Source organism: Dermochelys coriacea, chromosome 14, assembly GCF_009764565.3.
Source record: "Dermochelys coriacea isolate rDerCor1 chromosome 14, rDerCor1.pri.v4, whole genome shotgun sequence".
Lineage (NCBI taxonomy): Eukaryota > Metazoa > Chordata > Testudines > Dermochelyidae > Dermochelys > Dermochelys coriacea.
This window is the reverse complement of record NC_050081.1, coordinates 34948439-34967171: the sequence shown is the minus strand read 5'-3', so window position 1 is coordinate 34967171 and position 18733 is coordinate 34948439. Positions and strand designations below refer to the sequence as shown.

The following is an 18733-nucleotide window of genomic DNA, read 5'->3' as shown; positions in this document are numbered from 1 at the left end:
AGCCCTCTCAGAGCTCTAGTAACACCCTTCTCTTGGGACCACCAGAAATGCTGAATCACATTTAGCTTCTGCCCTAGCTCCCCTGGCCCAGAGAGCCAACTGTCCACTAAAGCTGCTGGTTGGTTCATTTTCCAGTGGAGTCCTTTCAGGTTCTTGGGGGAAGCTGCCCAAGTGCCCCCAATTCCCAAGCTTTGAATCCGGGAGTGAAGCTAAGGTATCCCTGGTAAGCAGAGGGAGGTCTGAAACCCATGGCTGGCCTCTCCCTCTGAGGCTTATACCCCAAGGCCTGCTTTCTTAGCAGTCCATTTTACCCAGTACTGGAAACTCTCACTGCCCCATAGCAACATCCCCAATCTCCTCTGTCCAAAATCCAAAGTTTTTGTAGGACAGCATCTTTTTATATGTTTCAGAGTAGCAGCCGTGTTAGTCTGTATTCGCAAAAAGAAAAGGAGTACTTGTGGCACCTTAGAGACTAACAAATTTATTAGAGCATAAGCTTTCGTGAGCTACAGCTCATCCGATGAAGTGAGCTGTAGCTCACGAAAGCTTATGCTCTAATAAATTTGTTAGTCTCTAAGGTGCCACAAGTACTCCTTTTCTTTTTGCATCTTTTTATATGTCCCTTTTCCGTGTAGTCAAAACAAATTAACCCTGGAGGGGGAACTCTTCCCAGCCCAAAATGGGGTTCCCACAGTCCCAGGTCTCTAATAACCTGGGACTCCCCCGTTCCCTGAGTGTTCTGGGAAACCAGGCCAGTCTGCCCATCCTTGCTCCTGGAGACAGCCCCATCTTATGTGCCCATCCTGCCCACGGTCACCTGAGCCCCTGGGGCTCTGAGATGGTCTCTCGGACCATTATCCGCTCTGGGAGACACCCAGGTGCAGCTGCAGAGGGTCTGTGCTGCTCACAGAGTCCAGGGGACAAATTGCTCTGAGCAGAGAGTTCAGGCTGGAGCTGAGACTCCATTTTCAGCCTGATATTTGGGGTGAGATCAGGAGCTGGGGAGGGTTGGGGAATTTTCCTACCCAGGGCAAATTTAACGGCAGCTCTGGAGTGTTTCATAGCTGATGTCCTGAGCCCATAACTGCATTGCTGGAGATGTTGACAGTCACTCATTGCAAGTCACTGGGGTTTGGGCTCCTAAGTTGCTCAGACAGTTTTGAAGTGGAGCTGGGTGAAAGGTTTTGGACAAATAGTTTATTTTTGCAAAATATTATTTTGCATCGACTGAAACTTTGCAAATTCATGTTGAGTTTGCTGAATAGTTTGAATGGACAGAAGAAGGTGCCACCGCTTCCCTTCTAGCCTTTAGCCCATTAGCTGGGCCCTCAACTGGGAGCCCCAGGTTCAATCTCCTTGTGTGATGTGGGGCAGGAATTGGAATGTGGGTCTCCCCACCTCAGGTGAGGGCTGGAACCGCTGGGCTCCGGGTGTCTGGTGTGGGGCTCCCTCAATCTCTCCTGCTGAAGACATCCCCCTGTGTCTAAACACTGCCATGGGCCCTTGGCCAGAGTGTGGGAGTGAGAATGACTCTGCAGCCCAGTGGGTCAGGCCCCATCTAGGAGCCCAGAGTCCAGCTCCCCTGCTCCAGTGACCCTGTAATTACTGATCCATAATCCCAGTGAGGGGAGGGGTTACGGCCCCTGGCATAGCAGTGTCTCAGACATGTTGGTGCCCCCATGCAAAACCCTAGTGCAGATGCGCTGCATGGGTGTGAACTGGGACTGGCCCCTGGTGCAGCTTATCCAGATGGAGGGGGCAGGAAGTAGGGAAATGCCCCCTCCCCTCCCCACTGCCCCAGCCTCATTAGTAATAGCCCCTGTTTCCCCCATTACCGAGTTACACCTCCAAGCATCCCCCCACTGCCCATCCCCCCACTATCCTGCCTCCCCCCCTCTGCCCCCCCCCCCGCCGCTAGGAGCCAAGCCCAGATCCACTTCTCATGGCCTGGGGGAGGGGCTGAGCTAGGCGAGGGGAGGGGCCAGCGGTGGGGTTGCCTGGCTGGAAGGTGTTGCCCGTGGGACCAGCATGGAGAGTCCCAGCTCCACCCCGTGCCAGGGCTGCCTGGCCACTGTGTGTGGGAACGGCACCGACCTGCTCTTAATAACAAACCAACCACACATGTCCCCAAAGCAACAGAGAGGCAGGCCTGCCCCCTTCACTGTCTCTGCCCCCTGGCACCTGCCAATCTCCTCATTGCCCTCCGGCCCCTAGCTTCTGCCCGTCCCTTCCCTCAACGTCTGTGCCCACCTGGCCCCTGCTTCTATCCTCCCTGGTTCCACTTTGCCCCACCCCTTCCCTTCACCCCCTTTCTGCTCCCATGGTCCCCTCTCCACCCACTTTGTCATATGTCCCCTGCCCTGTCACATGCCCCTGCCCTCCACCTACCTCTGCCCCCCTGGAACCCACCCCCTTCTCACCCTGCCCTCCTGGGCTGGCACCTGCCCCCTCTTCCAAACACTCTTTGCACCTGGTGCCCACCCATCACTTCACTCCCCCTACTCCCTGGCCTCTGGTCTCCCCTTTCCCCCTTGCTCATGAATCCTAGCTCTCCCTTTGCCCCCATCTGCCCCTAGTGCCCACCCCATCTTTCACCCTCCTCTGTTGTCCTGGCTCCTGCTCTTCTCACTCCCCTCAGCGCTCCTGGCACATGCCCCCTCCCCATCCTCTCTGCCCCCTGGCAACCACCCCTTCCCTCACCCCCCTGTTCTCACCCCTCCTCTAGCCCCACTCTGACCCTCTGGCTCCTGCCTCATCCCAACCCCCTCTCTTAACACCTTCTACCCACCTGTCCTGCCTCTCTCCTCACCCCCTCTCTGCCCCCTGGTGCCCACTCCTCCCCCCTCAGCCCTCCTTGTGTCTGCCCCTCTGTTCACCCCCCCTCAGCCCCCCTGTCACCTGCCCCTCCCCTTGCCCCCTGTCTCCCTGGTTCCCCCCCCCACACACCATCCACTGCCCCCATCACCCATGACTTCCCCCATTCCCTGCCTTCCTGGTGCCTACCCCTGCTTTCACACCATCCTGCTCCTAGCACCCACTGCTCCCCTCCCCCTTCTCTCCTTTTGCCTGCCCCGTCCTTTCCCGCTTTTGTCCCCCAGCACCTGCCCCTTAGGAACCCACCTCTTCCCTTACCCTCTCTACCCCCAATACCTCCTCTTGCCCCTTGTTGGCCACAGTGCCTGGCCCTTCCCTTGTATCCTGTCCCCCTGCCACCTTCCCCTTAGTTCTCCTCCCATCCCTCCTGTTGCCGTGTCTGCCTCCCTGATACCTGCACCCCTCACCCCCCTCTAGTGCCCTTGTGCCAGCCCCTCTGTTCACTCTTCCTCTGCCCCCCTGGTGCCCACATCTCCACACTCCTGTGACCCCTAGAGCCTGCCCTTCTCCACACCCCACTTTCTACTCCCCTGTGTGGACCTGTTCCCTTCCCGACTCTGCCCCCTGGTGCCCACCCCTCTCTTGTCTCACCTCCTTACATCTGCCCCTCTGCTCAGCCCCTGCTTCCCTCCTGGTGACTAGCCCTTCCCTTCCCCCCCCATCCTCCTGGCACCCACCCCATCATCATGCCCCTCTCCCCCTTGATGACTGCCCCTTTTCTCAGTCCCCTGTTTCCCCCTGGGGTCTGCCCCACCCCTGGCCACCCCATGGTCTCTGGCACCTGCCCTCCCTTCCTCCCCACCCCATTGGAGCTCCCCCTATTCCCTCACCCTCCTGTGCCCCTGGTGCCTGTCCCTTCCCTTGCTTCCCTGTGCCCCTGGGGTCCGTCCCCTTCTTCTGCCCTGGCACCCACCCCTCCGCTCACCCCTGAAACCTGCTCTTCCCTTCCCCCTCCCCTGTCCTCCTGGTGCCCCCCCTTCCCTTGCCCCCCCTTGCTCTGGTGTCTGCCCCTCCCTTTGCCCCACCCCTCACCCCGTGAAGCCCCTTCAAACCTGCCCCACTTTGCCCCCCTGCCTTCCTGGTGCCGGCTCCTCTTGGCCCCCCCACTGCCCTTGTGCCTGCCCCCCTCTGCCCCATCACCTGCCCCTCCCCCAGCATCAAGCTGTCCCCTCCCCCATCCCTCTGCTGCCCGCCCCCCCTGCCCCGGCGTCTGCCATTTCCCCACAGGCAGAGGGGCCCTGGCTCCCCCCGGGCAACCCCCCCCCTCCCCGCACAGCGATGAACGGGGCTGCCGGTTAATTTCGCTTCGAGCCCAGCGACCCGCCCCGGCCCCGGCCCTGACTCGGTGACTCTCTCCCCAGCGGACGTGACCCTGGATCCAGACACGGCAAATCCCTGGCTCGTCCTGTCTGAGGATCGGAAACGTGTGAGCCGCGGAGACAAACGACGGACTTGGCGCAACAACCCCGAGAGATTCGATACTTGTCCCTGTGTCCTGGGCGCGGAGCGGTTCGCGGGCGGGAGGCGTTACTGGGAGGTGGGGGTGGGAGACGAGACGGGCTGGGACCTGGGGGTCTGTAGGGAATCCGTGCGCAGGAAGGGGGGGGTCACACTCACACCGGAGGCTGGATACTGGGCGGTGGGGCTGGTGGCTGGGAGATACGAGGCCGGCACCGACCCCCCGACCCCCCTCCCCGTGAGCGTCCGGCCCGGCCGGGTGGGGATTTTCCTGGACTACGAGGCGGGCGAGGTCTCGTTTTACAATGTGACTGACGGGTCCCATCTCTTCACCTTCACCGGCACCTTCTCCGGGACGCTCCGCCCTTGTTTCTGCCCCTGGTACGGCGCGGCTCCGCTGATCATCGCCCCGGCCGGGGGGAATCTCGGACCCTGACACCGGCCCCGCGGCTCCTCCCGCCCCCCAGTGGCGGGGGCCGGTTCCTGCAGCTGCCGGAGTTTCTGCGCTGAGCGGACGCAGGAGGAGAAAACCGGGCCCCGGGAACCCCCGCCCCGGCTGGTGAGTGGGACCCACCCGCTGGAAGGAGCCGGACAGATCCCCCCCGGGTTTGCCCCACCCCGGCACAGGGCGGTGCTGGTAAGAAATGCGGCCAGGCCGCGAGTGGGTTTTGCTGCCCTCCCCGGCCCGGGGTAGCCGATGGCGGGGGCGGGATCATTCACGCCTCACCATTTTCTCCCCCGTGAAATCTCAATGCAAAATATGAAAAACAAAGTTTACTCGAAACGGGAAAATGTTATTGTAAAACCAAAGCATTTCCACTGACATTTCAACTGTGCTTCAGAAACAAGCATCTGAACATATTTTCAGGAATGGAATTCTTGCCTTTTATTTTTTGATTCTTCCCTCAAATCTATATTGAGGTTTAACTTCTCTCCATGGCTTCACTTGTATTTCAACTGTGTCATTTCAGGAAATCCAAACTATGTATCTTATCAAAATAATTATTAAAAACTGTCAGCCTGGGCTGTTCAGTTACAATGTACGTGTGTCATAAACATCACAACTACACACATGTGCAATTGCCCTCGCTCTCTGGCTCTCTCTCTTTATTGTCTTGACTGGTTCTCTCTGGAAGGCAGCGCACATACACCCACCTCCCGCACTACACCTTTGAAAATGAATAGGTAAAAAACTATAGAATTAATTAAGCAATATACTTAAGTTAACTCACACAAGATTATAAAAGAATTTTTGTACTTCTGTCAGCATGAATTCATGTGATTTTTAACTTTCTAGCTACATATCATCGGTAATCAAGACATAGCCCTTCCTTTCTTGTTCTCACATCAATTAATAAAACATGGTCCCGAACCTCAAACGCTATCTTCCTATAGATAGAAATCACTTCTACAATATCCTTTTTTTAGTTTATTTTTCTTTAGAAATATTATTTGCAGCCAATGTACTGTCAGTGTCCACTCTTGATTTCAATGTACTGCCGGGCTCTTCATGTTCTTGGTTCTAAGGACACAACAAATGTATTTTGGTAAAAAAATAGAGAAGGGGTTATATTCCATTACTGAATCATCACAAATTAACTTAATTGTATTAAAGACACTGGCACTTAGTGGCCCATAATATGAAATTTGTTGAAGCTTTACTGGGAAACTTTTCTTCTCAGCCATAAATCACTTGAAATGGTGATATTTTTGTTGTCGTGTGAGGTTTAGAGTACAAAGAAAATAAAGTTGCTCCAGGAAATTCATCACAGTTCCTCTGGGTTCTCTATTCACCACCTTCTTGAATGCTGTGTACAAACAGTGACTGATTGCTCTAATTCCTTGAAATTAGCAATTGAACGTTATTTTCTGAAGAGGTAGCTGAGCAGAGTATGTGGGAAGGCAATCGCGTGGCATTGCTGGGACTACTTCTTGTTATAAATGTGATTCTATATGAACATTTTCAATGTAATAATTCAGTTTTGAAAATGTATTCATGCCCTAAACATACCTTGATTATTTGAAAATAAATACCCTAAAATTATCTTGTGATGGATTCATTTGTGTTTTTATCCAGTCTGCTGGTGTCTAGGTGGCATGGGCTGCTGAAGCTATCTGTTTTTCCTAGTTTTTAACACGGGGAAATATTAATCTAAAAATAGATAATTTTTCCCTAAAATTTCCTTCAGAAATATCTGCATTCCTTTCCCTATTTCCCATTGAATTATGTGTAATTACTGTGGTTTCTTATCCAATTTTATTGTGTTATTACATGGGAAAATATGTCCGCAAATAGTAAAAACTATGTTGTATATTAACATATCTGACAAGACATAAAAGTGTGCTGTCACTAACAATTTACAGCATGAAATCTCATTAAGAGATTGCAGGCAATGTTCATTTTTAAATTTCTAACTATGAATGCTCCTGCATCAGTTCCTGCAACCCCTGGCTGGCAGACCTCTGTGTGGATTAAGCAGCAGGTAGTCTGCTGGGGAACCTCCACCAAGTGTCTTTATTACCATTTATCGTGGATGACAAGATAGCAGCAGTTACGTGGAGGCCCAATCCTGCTCTCTGGTTCGGCCTTTTATACTGCTGCTTTCTTCTCAGTACTGAGCTAATGACCTACAGGTGCAAGTGATCCCCTTTACCCTTCCAAACCCAAACTACTCAGTCCCTCCTACTCTAACTGCACCCAGTGCCCTCGGTGACCAGGGTGCTGGCTTCCAAAGGGCTCAGTTTGTAGCTGCTAACAGTCCCCTGTCACACGGCCATGATTATGTAGGTGACCATGTAGTGAAAATAACACCAAATATAAACTGTTATCTCATTGTTATATTCAGAACCCAGATCTGCCAGTATCTGCTATGGACAGCCATGTTGATATATAATTTTACATGTCTTCTCCACCTCACATGCTGTCAAGTTGGAGCGCATTAAATCGGTCCCGGGCACTATAACTCTCGAGGGTGTCCACACTGGCAAGGCACGTAGAGCGCCCCGACTCTGCGGCTGGAGCACTCCTGAAAATCCACCTCGACGAGAGGCTTAGAGCTTTCTGGGCCCAGGCTAAAGTGCCACGGTGGCAGTGTGGATGTCCTGGTCTATTGCTGCGCTCTCATCAGCCTCCGGGACATGTCCCACAATGCCTGTTCTAGCCACTCTGGTCATCACTGTGAGCTCTACTGCCCTGGCCTCAGGTGACCAAACGTCAAACCTGCCATTTAAATTCTCTGGGAATTTTGCAAGTCCCCTTCCTATGTGGTCAGCAAGACATGGAGCGCTCTCTGCACATCTTTCCAGGTGACCATGCCTCCATGCTCCAGGCGATCCCCAGCATGGAGCAATGCTGAGGTGCTAGACCAGATCAGTGTTTGGGAAGAGGAGGCTGTGCAGTCCCAGCTGTGCTCAAGCCATAAGAATTATGATACTTATGGACAGATATCAAGGGCCATGACCGAAAGGAGCCATGACCAGGACGCAGTGCAGTGCACGGTGAAAGTGAAGGAGCTTCAGAATGCATATTACAGGGCACGGGAAGCAAACTGCTCCGGTGCTGCCCCCATGACCTGCTGGTTCTACAAAGAGCTGGACGCGATACTTGTGGGTGACCCCACTGTGACGTTGCACTCCATATGTTTTATGGAAATATGCTTATGAATGTGAATATGACATAACTGGAATATGCTTTATGCTAAGTATGCCATGTAACATATCTCTGAAAAGGTTATGATCTACTTAATATATTCATCCTATTTGTATGCATGTATCATTTTCATATCTAAAGTTATGAGCTTTGCCTCTATTCTAGTATGTTAAGTATTTGCTGTGGGAAACACATAAGGGAGGGTGAGCCAACCTATTGTGAAGACTATTCAAGTAAATTGGAAGTACTTGACTAACAATGGACTGTGGGAGACACCAATCCACATGAGCTAAACTAACATGTGAAAACTGGCATCAGCCTACAGAAAGATGAATCATCATGGTCATGTGATTTGCCCATGTGGCTCCAAACTCCATCTAGCTGCTGTAATCTTGCAAAGGGGTTTCCTCCCACAAGGCAGAGAATACAAAAGGCCTTGGAAACCCCTCCATTTTGTCTTCAGCTGGCTCAAGATTGCTGGACCCAGGCCATAAACTACAGCTTTGGTCTGAAAAGGATTGGGCCCAGGCTAGGAAAGAATCCTGTCTGTGAAGTATGCTTATTGGAATATCTTTGAGGGTGAGATATTACTTATAATCACTTTCTTAATGTATTAGGCTTAGACTTGCATTTTGTTTCATTTTACGTTTGTGACCTTCCTTGCTCTGTCCGCTATTACTTGAAACCACTTGAATTTTACTTCTTATACTTAATAAAATCACTTTTGTTTATTAATAAACCCAGAGTAAGTGATTAATACCTGGGGGAACAAACAGCTGTGCATATCTCTCTAACAGTGTTATAGAGAGTGGACAATTTATGAATTTGCCCTGTATAAGCTTTGTACAGAATAAAACAGATTTATTTGGGGGTTGGATTCCACTGGGAGCTGGGTATCTGGGTGCTGGAGACAGGTTACTTCCTGAGCTGTTTTCAGTGAAGCCTGCAGCTTTCGGGGCTTCACCCAGACCCTGGGTCTGTGTTGGGTAGGCTAGCGTGTCTGGCTTAACTAGATGGGGTTCTGGGGGGGCCCAGGCTGGCAGGGAAAATGGGCTCAGGGGTGATTTCAGCACATCAGGTGACAGTCCTAAGGGGATCTCTGTAACCCAACCCGTCACACCCACCTCCAGTCTAAGGAGCACCATGGACACTTCATAGGCCATGCCAGCCCAGAGTGCAATGAGCCAGGAGGAGGAAATCAGGAGCGAGGGTGCTGAGAAGGAGGGGAGCCCAGAGACAGAAGATGACTTGGCATCAATAGATGCATGCATGCAGGAGCTGTTTTTGCAGCTAGGAAGATAGCCAGTCGCAGCAGCTGGAACTTGGGGAATCACAAAAGATCAGAGGAGGCACCTGCTAAGCGCCTTTGATTTTGGGAAGCGAGTTGTTGGGGGCGGGTTGGTGGGGCGAGGAGAGTTGCAGAAAGCAGGTTTGGATCTGTGCGGTGCCTAGAAGCGGAACAGGGCGTTGATGCACTCTCTCACATCTTGGTACTCGGCCTCTCAGATCTCAGCAAAGGTCTCATGCAGATACCGGGCAATCCGATTCTGTAGGTTCCTTGGCAATGCTGCTGTGTTCATTGTCCCATTAAGAGTAACATTCCCATGCCATTGTGCCATCAGGGGTGGCAGGACCATTTCTGCACAAAGGGAAGCCGCATAAGGGCCAGGGCAGAATCCGCAGTCTTTCAGAAAACCCTGACTTGCTTCCCTGCTCACCCTCAGCAGCGAGATATCTTGAATGATGAACACAGCCTGTGGAAAATGTGTGGATAGTGTTGAGTATAAGGCCCCCCTGCAGTGTTAGCTCTCCCCATTATACATGGTCCCTGAGCAATGAGTTCCCCTGGCCCCTGAGGTTACTCATCATTTTGGGGGGTCTTGTAGCTAATGTGTGCTTGCCTTGGGGCAGACAGTTGTGATAGGTATGTGAGTTGTGCTTGTGTTTAAGACCGGCCATATCATTGCTCTGTCTAGTGTTAACAACGGTGCCTCTGTAAAATGTTGCATCCCAGTCGTCCTTGTTATCGCCAGCTGAACAGCTGCACAGACTCAGGAAGCAGCCTCAGAAAAGTAAAGAGGACCCTGCTGCATGAAGGTTTGGAGCAGGCCGTTGCTGAGAATAGAAAAATGCAGGAGAACACAGAGTGGCTCCTAAACATCATGGAGTGGCAAGCGGACTTGATGCAGGCGCTCATAGAACTGCACATCGAGCAGCTTCGTGCCTGCTCTCCTCTGCAGCCTGTGTCCCAAAACTCTTTCCCTTGTGCCATATGTCACCGCCAACACAGTAGAGCAGAAATTGCCCCCGTCCCAAAGCAAGCGCACATAACCCCCAGGAGCCCCAAAATGGTCAGTAAGCACAGGGGCAAGGGGGACTGATTGTTTCATGGCCATACTGTCCTCTGGGGTTCTGTGCCTTGGGCAGAGCCAAGAGCTGCAGGGGGCCCCTATACTGAACACTGTCCCCACATTTTCCACAGGATGAGTTCGTCCTGGAAGATATCTCGCTGCTGAGGGTGACCTGGGAAGCAAGGGAGGGTCTTCTATTATAATGCAGCTTCTGCCATGGCCCATATGCAGCTTGCCTGTGTGCAGCAATGATCCCCCTGCCTGTCACGGCACAGTGGCGTGGACATGTTAGCCTTACTGGGACAAGGAGCACAGTAGCTCTGCCAAGGAACCTGCACAAGCAGATTGCCCAGCTTCTGCGTGAGACCTTTGAAGAGATCACTGAGGCCGATTACCGGGATGTGAGAGAGCACATCAATGCCCTATTCTGCATCTAGGCATGCATGTAGCCCTAACACTCCTCACCCCAAGATCCCGCACCGAACAACTTCCTTCCCAAAATAAAAGCCACTTATGGGTCACCGTCTCTGGTGTTTGTTCTTCCCCAAGCACCGTCCGTTGCAACTGGCTACCTTCCTCCTGACTTGAAAACAGCTCCTGGCTGCATGCATCTAGGGATGCTGGGCTGTCTCCCTCCTCCTCAGCACCCTCGCTCCTGCTTTCCTCCTCCTCCTGCCTTGTTGAACTGGGCTCTGAAGTGTCCATGGTGGTCTTCGGAGTGTAGGTGGGGTCGCCCCCAAGTATCGTGTCCAGCTCTTTGTAGAAACGGCTGATCGTGGGGGCAGCACCAGAGCGGCGGTTTGCCTCCCACACGTTGCAGTACGCATTCCGCAGCTCCTTCACTTTAACCCTGCACTGCAGTGCGTCCTTTTCATGGCCCCTTTCCATCATGTCCCTTGATATCTGCCCAAAGGTATCGTAATTCCTGTGGCTGGAGCACAGCTGGGACTGGACAGCTTCCTCCCCCCAAACACTGATGAGATCCAGCACCTCGCCATTGCTCCATACTGGGGATTGCCTGGCACATGGAGGCATGGTCACCTGGAAAGATTTGCTGAGAGCACTCCACGCCTGGCTGAGCAAACAGGAAGGGGATTTTCAAAATTCCCAGAGAATTTGAAGGGCGGGTCTGACGGTTGGCCACCTGAAGGCAGAGCAGTAGAGTTCGAATTGATGACCAGAGGGGCTAGAACAGTCATTGTGGGACACTTCTGCAGGCCAATCAGAGCACATTAATATACCAGGGTGTCCACACTGGCACCGCAGCTCTCCAGCGGGGGCTCAGCAAGTGTTATGCTTCTCGTGGAGGTAGATTACCAGGAGTGCTCCAGCTGCAGACTCCGGGCGCTCTACGTGCCTTGCCAGTGTGAACTCATCATGAGTTAGGGCACCCGGGGCAGCTTTAATGCGCTCTAACTCGCAAGTGTAGCCAAGCCCTTAGTTAAACCAGAGCAAACCCCTGTGTGGATGGTCCTCTTACTTCATTTTAAATACATCTTATGGAGGTTTACATTAACATGATTCCTAATTGACTTGAGATGAACAGAAATATGCCTTGTTCAAACCGAAATAAGAGTGTTCACACAGCGTTTTGCACTTATTTAACTGAATGGATAAAAATGTATTTAAGTCTCATCTCTAGGCAGCCGTTTGTCTGGGATAAGTCGGACAGTGCTGGTTTTGGAAAGGTTTGTCCCTGTCTAGTACCATACATGCTTTTGTCTGGTATCATTATGGAGGACACCATTTTGCAGAGCTTGCCATGCTGCTTCTGCCATCATGACCTTGGACACACAGGTGGGGGCAGGGTGGCACACTCTGCAAAATGGCATCCTCCATACAGTTTGACTTCACATGAATGGTGCCGGCAAAGTCATGACAGCAGGGCCAGGGTCGCACCAGTGAAGACAGGTTCATCCTGTTCCTGAAGTTCTGGAATGTCCAGTGTTCCAGGGATGGTCAGTGGCCACCCTACTTGTCTATGTGGGGGGGGTGTTAAATTGGATTAATTTGAAGTAATCTGATTTTAAAATGTGTGCACACACACATTGCAACCCTTCACAGCACACTAATTCTGTGTTTATTATGAACTCTGGAGTCCTCTTGCAAAGTGGACTGCCTATGCTTCAGATAGTTCTATCCATCTATTGTCTGTGTGCACACAATCCTGCTGCGCATCACTTTGACAGTCCTCCAATCGCTATCCCACACTGCTTTCCAGGCAACTGTTACTGACCTGTTTACCTGTGTGACCTCCCCTGCTCTGGTGTCTAGTTCCCCAGATGAGCCAACCTCTGTTTAAAAGTTGGGATGGGGCCAAATTTTGCCTATTTGCTCCTGGGTTTGAGTATATCACTATTGCTGAAATATTACCCCAGAAGTCCTATGACATCCCTTGAGCAACCTCTGGAAGCCGTGCTGAGACGTGAATATCATCACCATTGGGGAAGGATCATTGGTTCAGGAAGCTCTTGTAGCCAGTCACAGCCATAGACATCTGTCTGTGGATGTTGCTAAGCTGATGCCCCTGAGAGGCCATGACTGGGATGCTGACCAGTGCCTTATAAAGGAATTTACATCCCTGTTACACACTGTGACCAGCACGAGAGAGACCTTTATCTGCCCTGATAGCCCCCCACTCAGCGCTACCCACCAGCAGGGCTGTATCTGTGCAGTGGGGGAGGAGGTAGCAGGGGGAGTCAGTTTGTGGGATTCCTAGGTCCCCTCAGGGTCATTAACTGTGTTATCTGACTCTGAGATGGGAACATCTCTGCATTTCCAGCCTTTGGGGGAGTCTCTGCCCATGGAGGGGAGTGAAATGGCCACAGGGGGCAGCAGTGAGCGCTGGGACCCTGCTGTAGGGGCCTCCCTGTGTTGCAGACTCAGTTGTGTGGTGGATCTGGTCCCAGCGTGATGGAGGGATGGGTAGTGGGAAGAGCTGGGGAAAGGAAGTTGGTAGCTGAGTCAGGGGAAGTGGAGTGAGAGCCCAGCCCCAGGGCTGTGTGAGCGAGGGGCCCAGGCTGGGTGAATGGCACCAACTCATGGGAAGGAGCCCAGGCAGTTTGTCTCCTGTTCTCGCCACATGTTCACCGGACTACGTAGCTCCTCCCCAATTCCATGTCCATTGCCTGGGCACCTTCCCGTACAACCACACACCTGCCCCCTCCTTGCCTTGCTCTGGACCCAACAGCTCGCCCCCTCGGTCCTGTCTCTGGGGAGGGAGCTGGTGACCCTGAGCTGGGAGAGTGTCGTGCTGAGGTCAGACAGGGCAGGCTGGAAGCAGGTTGGCTTTGCAGAGTTAAAAGGGTTTCATCGTACACACTCCTAGTGATGCAGCTGATTTAGCAGAGGGTGCAAATGGTTTACCAGCCACACACACTATGGGAGTCATGAGAGCCTCACAGACATTCACTTACCTTTGTGTTTCTCTCTCTCTATCTCCCCTGCTGTAACACAACCAGGCACCAGCACGGCTCCCCTGTGTGCTGAGTTGCTGATGCTGAGCGTGTTACATTAACCCCTGTCATCTCACAGACCCAATAGAGATGTCATTCAGATCCACAGGTTTCGGAGTAGCAGCCGTGTTAGTCTGTATTCACAAAAAGAAAAGGATTACTTGTGGCACCTTATAGACTAACAAATTTATTTGAGCATAAGCTTTCGTGAGCTATAGCTCACTTCATCGGATGCACTGAACGCTGTAGCTCACGAAAGCTTATGCTCAAATAAATTTATTCAGATCCACGTTATTCCTGTTTTCCTGATTTTAATTCCTGGCCTGGCTGCCTGACAATGAGCAGAACTGGGAATCGGGACCATGCAGGGACACAGCTGGTTGGGCTGGCCACTCCCTGACATTTCCCATGGCCCCAGTGGGAAGCCAGCAGCAGAAAGGTCAGTGCAGACCAGGGACATGGGCTGGGAAGGTGCTGTGGAGGGGGAGCCCAGGATGGAGTCAGAGCTGTGGAGGGAGCTGGGTCCCTGCACTCACAGAGCTGCTGATCGGGATCTGTGAGGCCACAGAGGAGCCGCTCCCAGGCTGTGGGACAAACTCCTTCAGGAGCCGGGAACAGCCCCAAACATCCCCATGTTGGGTTCCCAGCACCAGGAGATGTCTTAGACCTGCCTCATGTCACCAGCGCACAGAGCGCGGCAGGCACCACATCCACCAACGAATAAATAGATTTAAAATCCCTGCCCCAGGGGAGAGAAGGGAGCAGGAGAGAATCCCAGGGGATGAATGCGAGTCATGTGGCTGGGTGCTGGGACCCTGGGGGGATGAGGGGCTGTAAGGACTGAATAGAACAGAACAGAACATGGGGCTATGGCGCCGCCCGGCCGCTATTGGGGCAGTTGCCCGGACCCTGAGTGACTGGGTTAAACTCCCAACTACTCATTAAATAATAATGTTAAATTCTGATATAAAATCCTCTGCAGCCTATGACCCATTTCTCTAAATGACTGAATAATTAACCCAATCCAGCCTCCCAGCTGCCCTTCCCGGCTGCTACCTTCCCCAACTCACTAAAGGAGCTTCCTGTTCCATCCCGTTTTCTGCCCCAGCATCGCCCTCGGCTCCCTGCCTCCCATGTGATTGGCAGGGCGAGGCTGGGGGATTAAATGCAGATTTTCAGCCACTCTGGGCGCTGCCTGTGTGGCGCAGGGACCCAGCCACACACAGAGCAGCCCCCCTTGAATGGGGAGTGACCCCTCATCCTGCTGCATCTGAGCCTAAAATCAGATCAGGTCTGGCCAAGTGTTCCACTAGCAGCTGGGAGACTCCGTTTCCCAAACGGGGGAGGCTCCTGGCTCTGATAGTCACCACCAACAGGTCAATTTTAAAGTGTGTAGAGGGGGAAACAATTTGATTCTGAGATGTGAGGAGAAAAGTTGGTCACTATGGGGTTTGACCTCCTTTCCCTGCAGCCCCTCACATGCAGAATGACTCAGGGCAACAGCTTCCCTCCAAAAAAGGAGACGATGCTGCACTTAAAACATGAGGGGGGGAAATGCCAATCGGAGAGAATTTTCTGTCAGTAACTGATAATTGTATGGGAAAGAGCAAACCCGGACCAGATTTTATATCAACATTCAATTCTTAAAGAGGAAAGGGTGGGGGGGTTAATTGATGTAAAGGAGGAAACAACCTGGTGCTCAGACATGAGTGGAAAATTGGTCCTTTGGGGGTTTAGCCCCTGCCCCCCCCACCATTGGGGTAATGACTCGGGGCAACAGTTTCCCTGGAAACAGGAAGTGGCGGTAGACAGGGACTGGGGAGCCAGAGCCGGAGTAGGATTTTACATCAGTATTTGAGAATTAGACAGACACAATCTGAAAAGATTTTATATCAGTCACCAGTAACGAGAGAGATGGGGCCGATTTTACATCTAATTTGAGAATTCAATGGGAAATGGTGGAAGTCTGTGGGGGTTTGATCAATATTGGGTTATCAGAGAGAAAAGGGTAAAATCCAAGGGAACTTTTCATCCACACTCAGTCACTAACTGGGACCTGCTGGTCCCCAGGCCCTGCCATTGACACAGGCAGCAGGGAACCCTGGGCAACGCTGCAATACCAGGGCAGGGGGGGCTGTAACCCCCTTACCATAAGGGGGGCTGTGATGCTTATTGGGGCCTGGCCAGGGCTGGAGTTTGCATCCCAGGCTGTTGCTGCCCCCATACCAGGCGACCCTCCCTGAAGCAGGGAGGAGGCTGGAAGGAGGGAGCTGAAGCAGTAGCCCTGCTGAGCACTGAGGGGTTCCTGACCCCAGAGCCCAGGTGCCAGAGAGGAGCCATCCCCTCCTTCGGGTGACAGCTGCCAGGGAAGAGAGAGGGCAGCGCGAGCCAGAGAGCAGGGACCCTCCAGTTCCCCTTACCGAGTGGCTGTTTTCTCATTGTTCCCAGGCCTCAGCTGGGAAACTTTGGAGCTGAATTGGGGAGAATAACTGGAGGTGGGGGGGCTGAGCCCCTGTGTGCATCTCTCGGGGCACAGGGGAGGTCTGACAAGATCCCAGAGCTTTTCCATCCTGGAAAAAGTACAATTCTGTCATTTATCTGCTTCCCTTCACCAGCATCCAGGCAGCAGAGCCTGGTCTTCCCCGCTGCTTCTAGGGCTGGTTGGGGATCCTCTTGTGCATCAGGAGTTTTCTCAGACTATAACTGGAGATGGAGGGGCTGAATCTGGAACAAGCAGATCTTTTCCCCCAGGTATATTGCAGTACAATAAGTATCACAAAAACAAACAAATACAAAAATCTGTTTAAACTGACAGAATGAAACGAACTCCCCCTCTCATTTAAAAGTACATAGGCACCTAAGGATGCACATAGATGCCTTGTGGGATTTTCAAAAGGGTCTGGGTGCCTAACTCCCATTAATTTCATCTGTATCAACAGACATGCACCTATAACTGAGGGACCTTAGAGTAGAAATCCCAGCAGTCTGCAGCAGAATTGTGATAGTCCCTGCCTCAGTTTCCCTTAGTTGGTTCAGTCTTTGTCAGTAACTCCAGTCTTCCAGCTGATTTACTTGTGTCTCTTCGCTTTCAGGTCTGAAAGGACTCTGGCCCCACCCAAAGTGCTGTCAACCCCTTTAGTGGGACCTTTGTCCCAGGGTTGACCTTTGTCTCAGGGCTTCTCCTGACCCCTTTTCTGCTGTTCTCCTTTTACAGGCTTCTTCCCTTCTTTCTTCAACAGAGCAGTAATAAAGTAAGGAGACCAAAGCCCTGAGGTAAGTGGGGAAGTGGGATACTGGGAGGAAGCACGAGCACAAGAGGGGAGGGCTCCTACCTCATACTGAGGAAGAGGGAGGATCAGGGACTTATCTCAAGTGCTTATACACAAATGCAAGAAGCCTGGGAAACAAGCAGGGAGAACTGGAAGTCCTGGCACAATCAAGGAATTATGATGTGATTGGAATAACAGAAATTTGGTTGGATAACTCACATGACTGGAGTACTGTCAGGGACGGATATAAACTGTACAGGAAGGACAGGCAGGGCAGAAAAGGTGGGGGAGTTGCATTGTATGTAAGGGAGCAGTATGACCGCTCAGAGCTCAAGTACGAAACTGCAGAAAAACCTGAGAGTCTCTGGATTAAGTTTAGAAGTGTGAGCAACAAGGGTGATGTCGTGCTGGGAGTCTGCTGTAGACCACCGGACCAGGGGGATGAGGTGGATGAAGCTTTCTTCTGGCAACTCACGGAAGTTATAAAATCGCAGGACCTGGTTCTCATGGGAGACTTCAATCACCCTGCTATCTGCTGGGAGAGCAATACAACGGTGCACAGACAATCCAGGAAGTTTTTGAAAAGTGTAGGGGACAATTTCCTGGTGCAAGTCTTGGAGGAGCAGAGCTCTTCTGGACCTGCTGCTCACAAACCGGGAAGAATTAGTAGGGGAAGCAAAAGTGGATGGGAACCTGGGAGGCAATGACCATGAGATGGTCGAGTTCAGGATCCTGACACTGGGAAGAAAGAGCAGTAGAATACGGACCCTGGACTTCAGAAAAGCAGACTTTGACTCCCTCAGGGAACTGATGGGCAGGATCCCCTGGGAGAATAACATGAGGGGGAAAGGAGTCCAGGCTGTAATTTAAAGAATCCTTATTGAGGTTACAGGGACAAACCATCCCAATGTGTAGAAAGACTAGTAAATATGGCAGGCGACCAGCTTGGCTTAACAGTGAAATCCTTGCTGATCTTAAACACAAAAAAGAAGCTTACAAGAAGTGGAAGATTGGACAAATGACCAGGGAAGAGTATAAAGATATTGCTCAGGCATGCAGGAGTGAAATCAGGAAGGCCAAATCACACCTGGAGTTGCAGCTAGCAAGAGATGTTAAGAGTAACAAGAAGGGTTTCTTCAGGTATGTTAGCAACAAGAAGAAAGTCAAGGAAAGTGTGGGCCCCTTACTGAATGAGGGAGGCAACCTAGTGACAGAGAATGTGGAAAAAGCAAATGAACTCAATGCTTTTTTTGCCTCTGCCTTCAAGAACAAGGTCAGCTCCCAGACTACTGCACTGGGCAGCACAGCATGGGGAGGAGGTGACCAGCCCTCTGTGGAGAAAGAAGTGGTTCGGGACTATTTAGAAAAGCTGGACGAGCACAAGTCCATGGGGCCGGATGCGCTGCATCCGAGAGTACTAAAGGAGTTGGCGGATGTGATTGCAGAGCCATTGGCCGTTATCTTTGAAAACTCATGGCGATCGGGGGAAGTCCCGGACGACTGGAAAAAGGCTAATGTAGTGCCCATCTTTAAAAAAGGGAAGAAGGAGGATCCTGGGAACTACAGGCCAGTCAGTCTCACCTCAGTCCCTGGAAAAATCATGGAGCAGGTCCTCAATGAATCAATTCTGAAGCACTTAGAGGAGAGGAAAGTGATCAGGAACAGTCAGCATGGATT

At 52.0% G+C, this 18733-nt stretch overlaps 10 protein-coding genes across 22 annotated transcripts in view; 3 read left to right on the top strand and 7 right to left on the bottom strand.

The window, feature by feature from the left end:
- The window catches only part of LOC119843336 (butyrophilin subfamily 1 member A1-like), a 1931986-nt gene that overhangs the window by 149294 nt on the left and 1763959 nt on the right, over nt 1-18733 (bottom strand). The window lies entirely within an intron of this gene.
- LOC119843287 (zinc finger protein 850-like) overlaps nt 1-18733 on the top strand; it is a 1467609-nt gene that overhangs the window by 275660 nt on the left and 1173216 nt on the right. The window lies entirely within an intron of this gene.
- Nucleotides 1-18733, bottom strand: part of LOC119843274 (zinc finger protein 850-like) — a 1382451-nt gene that overhangs the window by 488296 nt on the left and 875422 nt on the right. The gene's annotated exons all lie outside the window — the stretch shown is intronic.
- LOC119843356 (zinc finger protein RFP-like) overlaps nt 1-18733 on the top strand; it is a 1128717-nt gene that overhangs the window by 251758 nt on the left and 858226 nt on the right. The window lies entirely within an intron of this gene.
- Nucleotides 1-18733, top strand: part of LOC119843308 (butyrophilin subfamily 1 member A1-like) — a 910188-nt gene that overhangs the window by 51991 nt on the left and 839464 nt on the right. For 4 of the 8 annotated variants that reach the window (XM_043496800.1, XM_043496799.1, XM_043496796.1 and 1 more), the window contains one exon: nt 4236-6696. The exons of the other annotated variants lie outside the window; for them this stretch is intronic. In XM_043496800.1, the coding sequence (XP_043352735.1) occupies nt 4236-4768 (533 nt within the window). In that variant the 3' untranslated portion in view covers nt 4769-6696. Of the gene's footprint in view, nt 1-4235; nt 6697-18733 lie in introns of those variants that run through there. 8 annotated transcript variants of the gene reach the window in all.
- The window catches only part of LOC119843309 (butyrophilin subfamily 1 member A1-like), an 845206-nt gene that overhangs the window by 142786 nt on the left and 683687 nt on the right, over nt 1-18733 (bottom strand). The window lies entirely within an intron of this gene.
- LOC119843327 (E3 ubiquitin-protein ligase TRIM11-like) overlaps nt 1-18733 on the bottom strand; it is a 790215-nt gene that overhangs the window by 176953 nt on the left and 594529 nt on the right.
- The window catches only part of LOC119842642 (zinc finger protein 239-like), a 1225455-nt gene that overhangs the window by 954658 nt on the left and 252064 nt on the right, over nt 1-18733 (bottom strand). The gene's annotated exons all lie outside the window — the stretch shown is intronic.
- The window catches only part of LOC119843367 (zinc finger protein 664-like), a 1158238-nt gene that overhangs the window by 1036307 nt on the left and 103198 nt on the right, over nt 1-18733 (bottom strand). The window lies entirely within an intron of this gene.
- LOC119843338 (zinc finger protein 850-like) overlaps nt 1-18733 on the bottom strand; it is a 621437-nt gene that overhangs the window by 499506 nt on the left and 103198 nt on the right. The window lies entirely within an intron of this gene.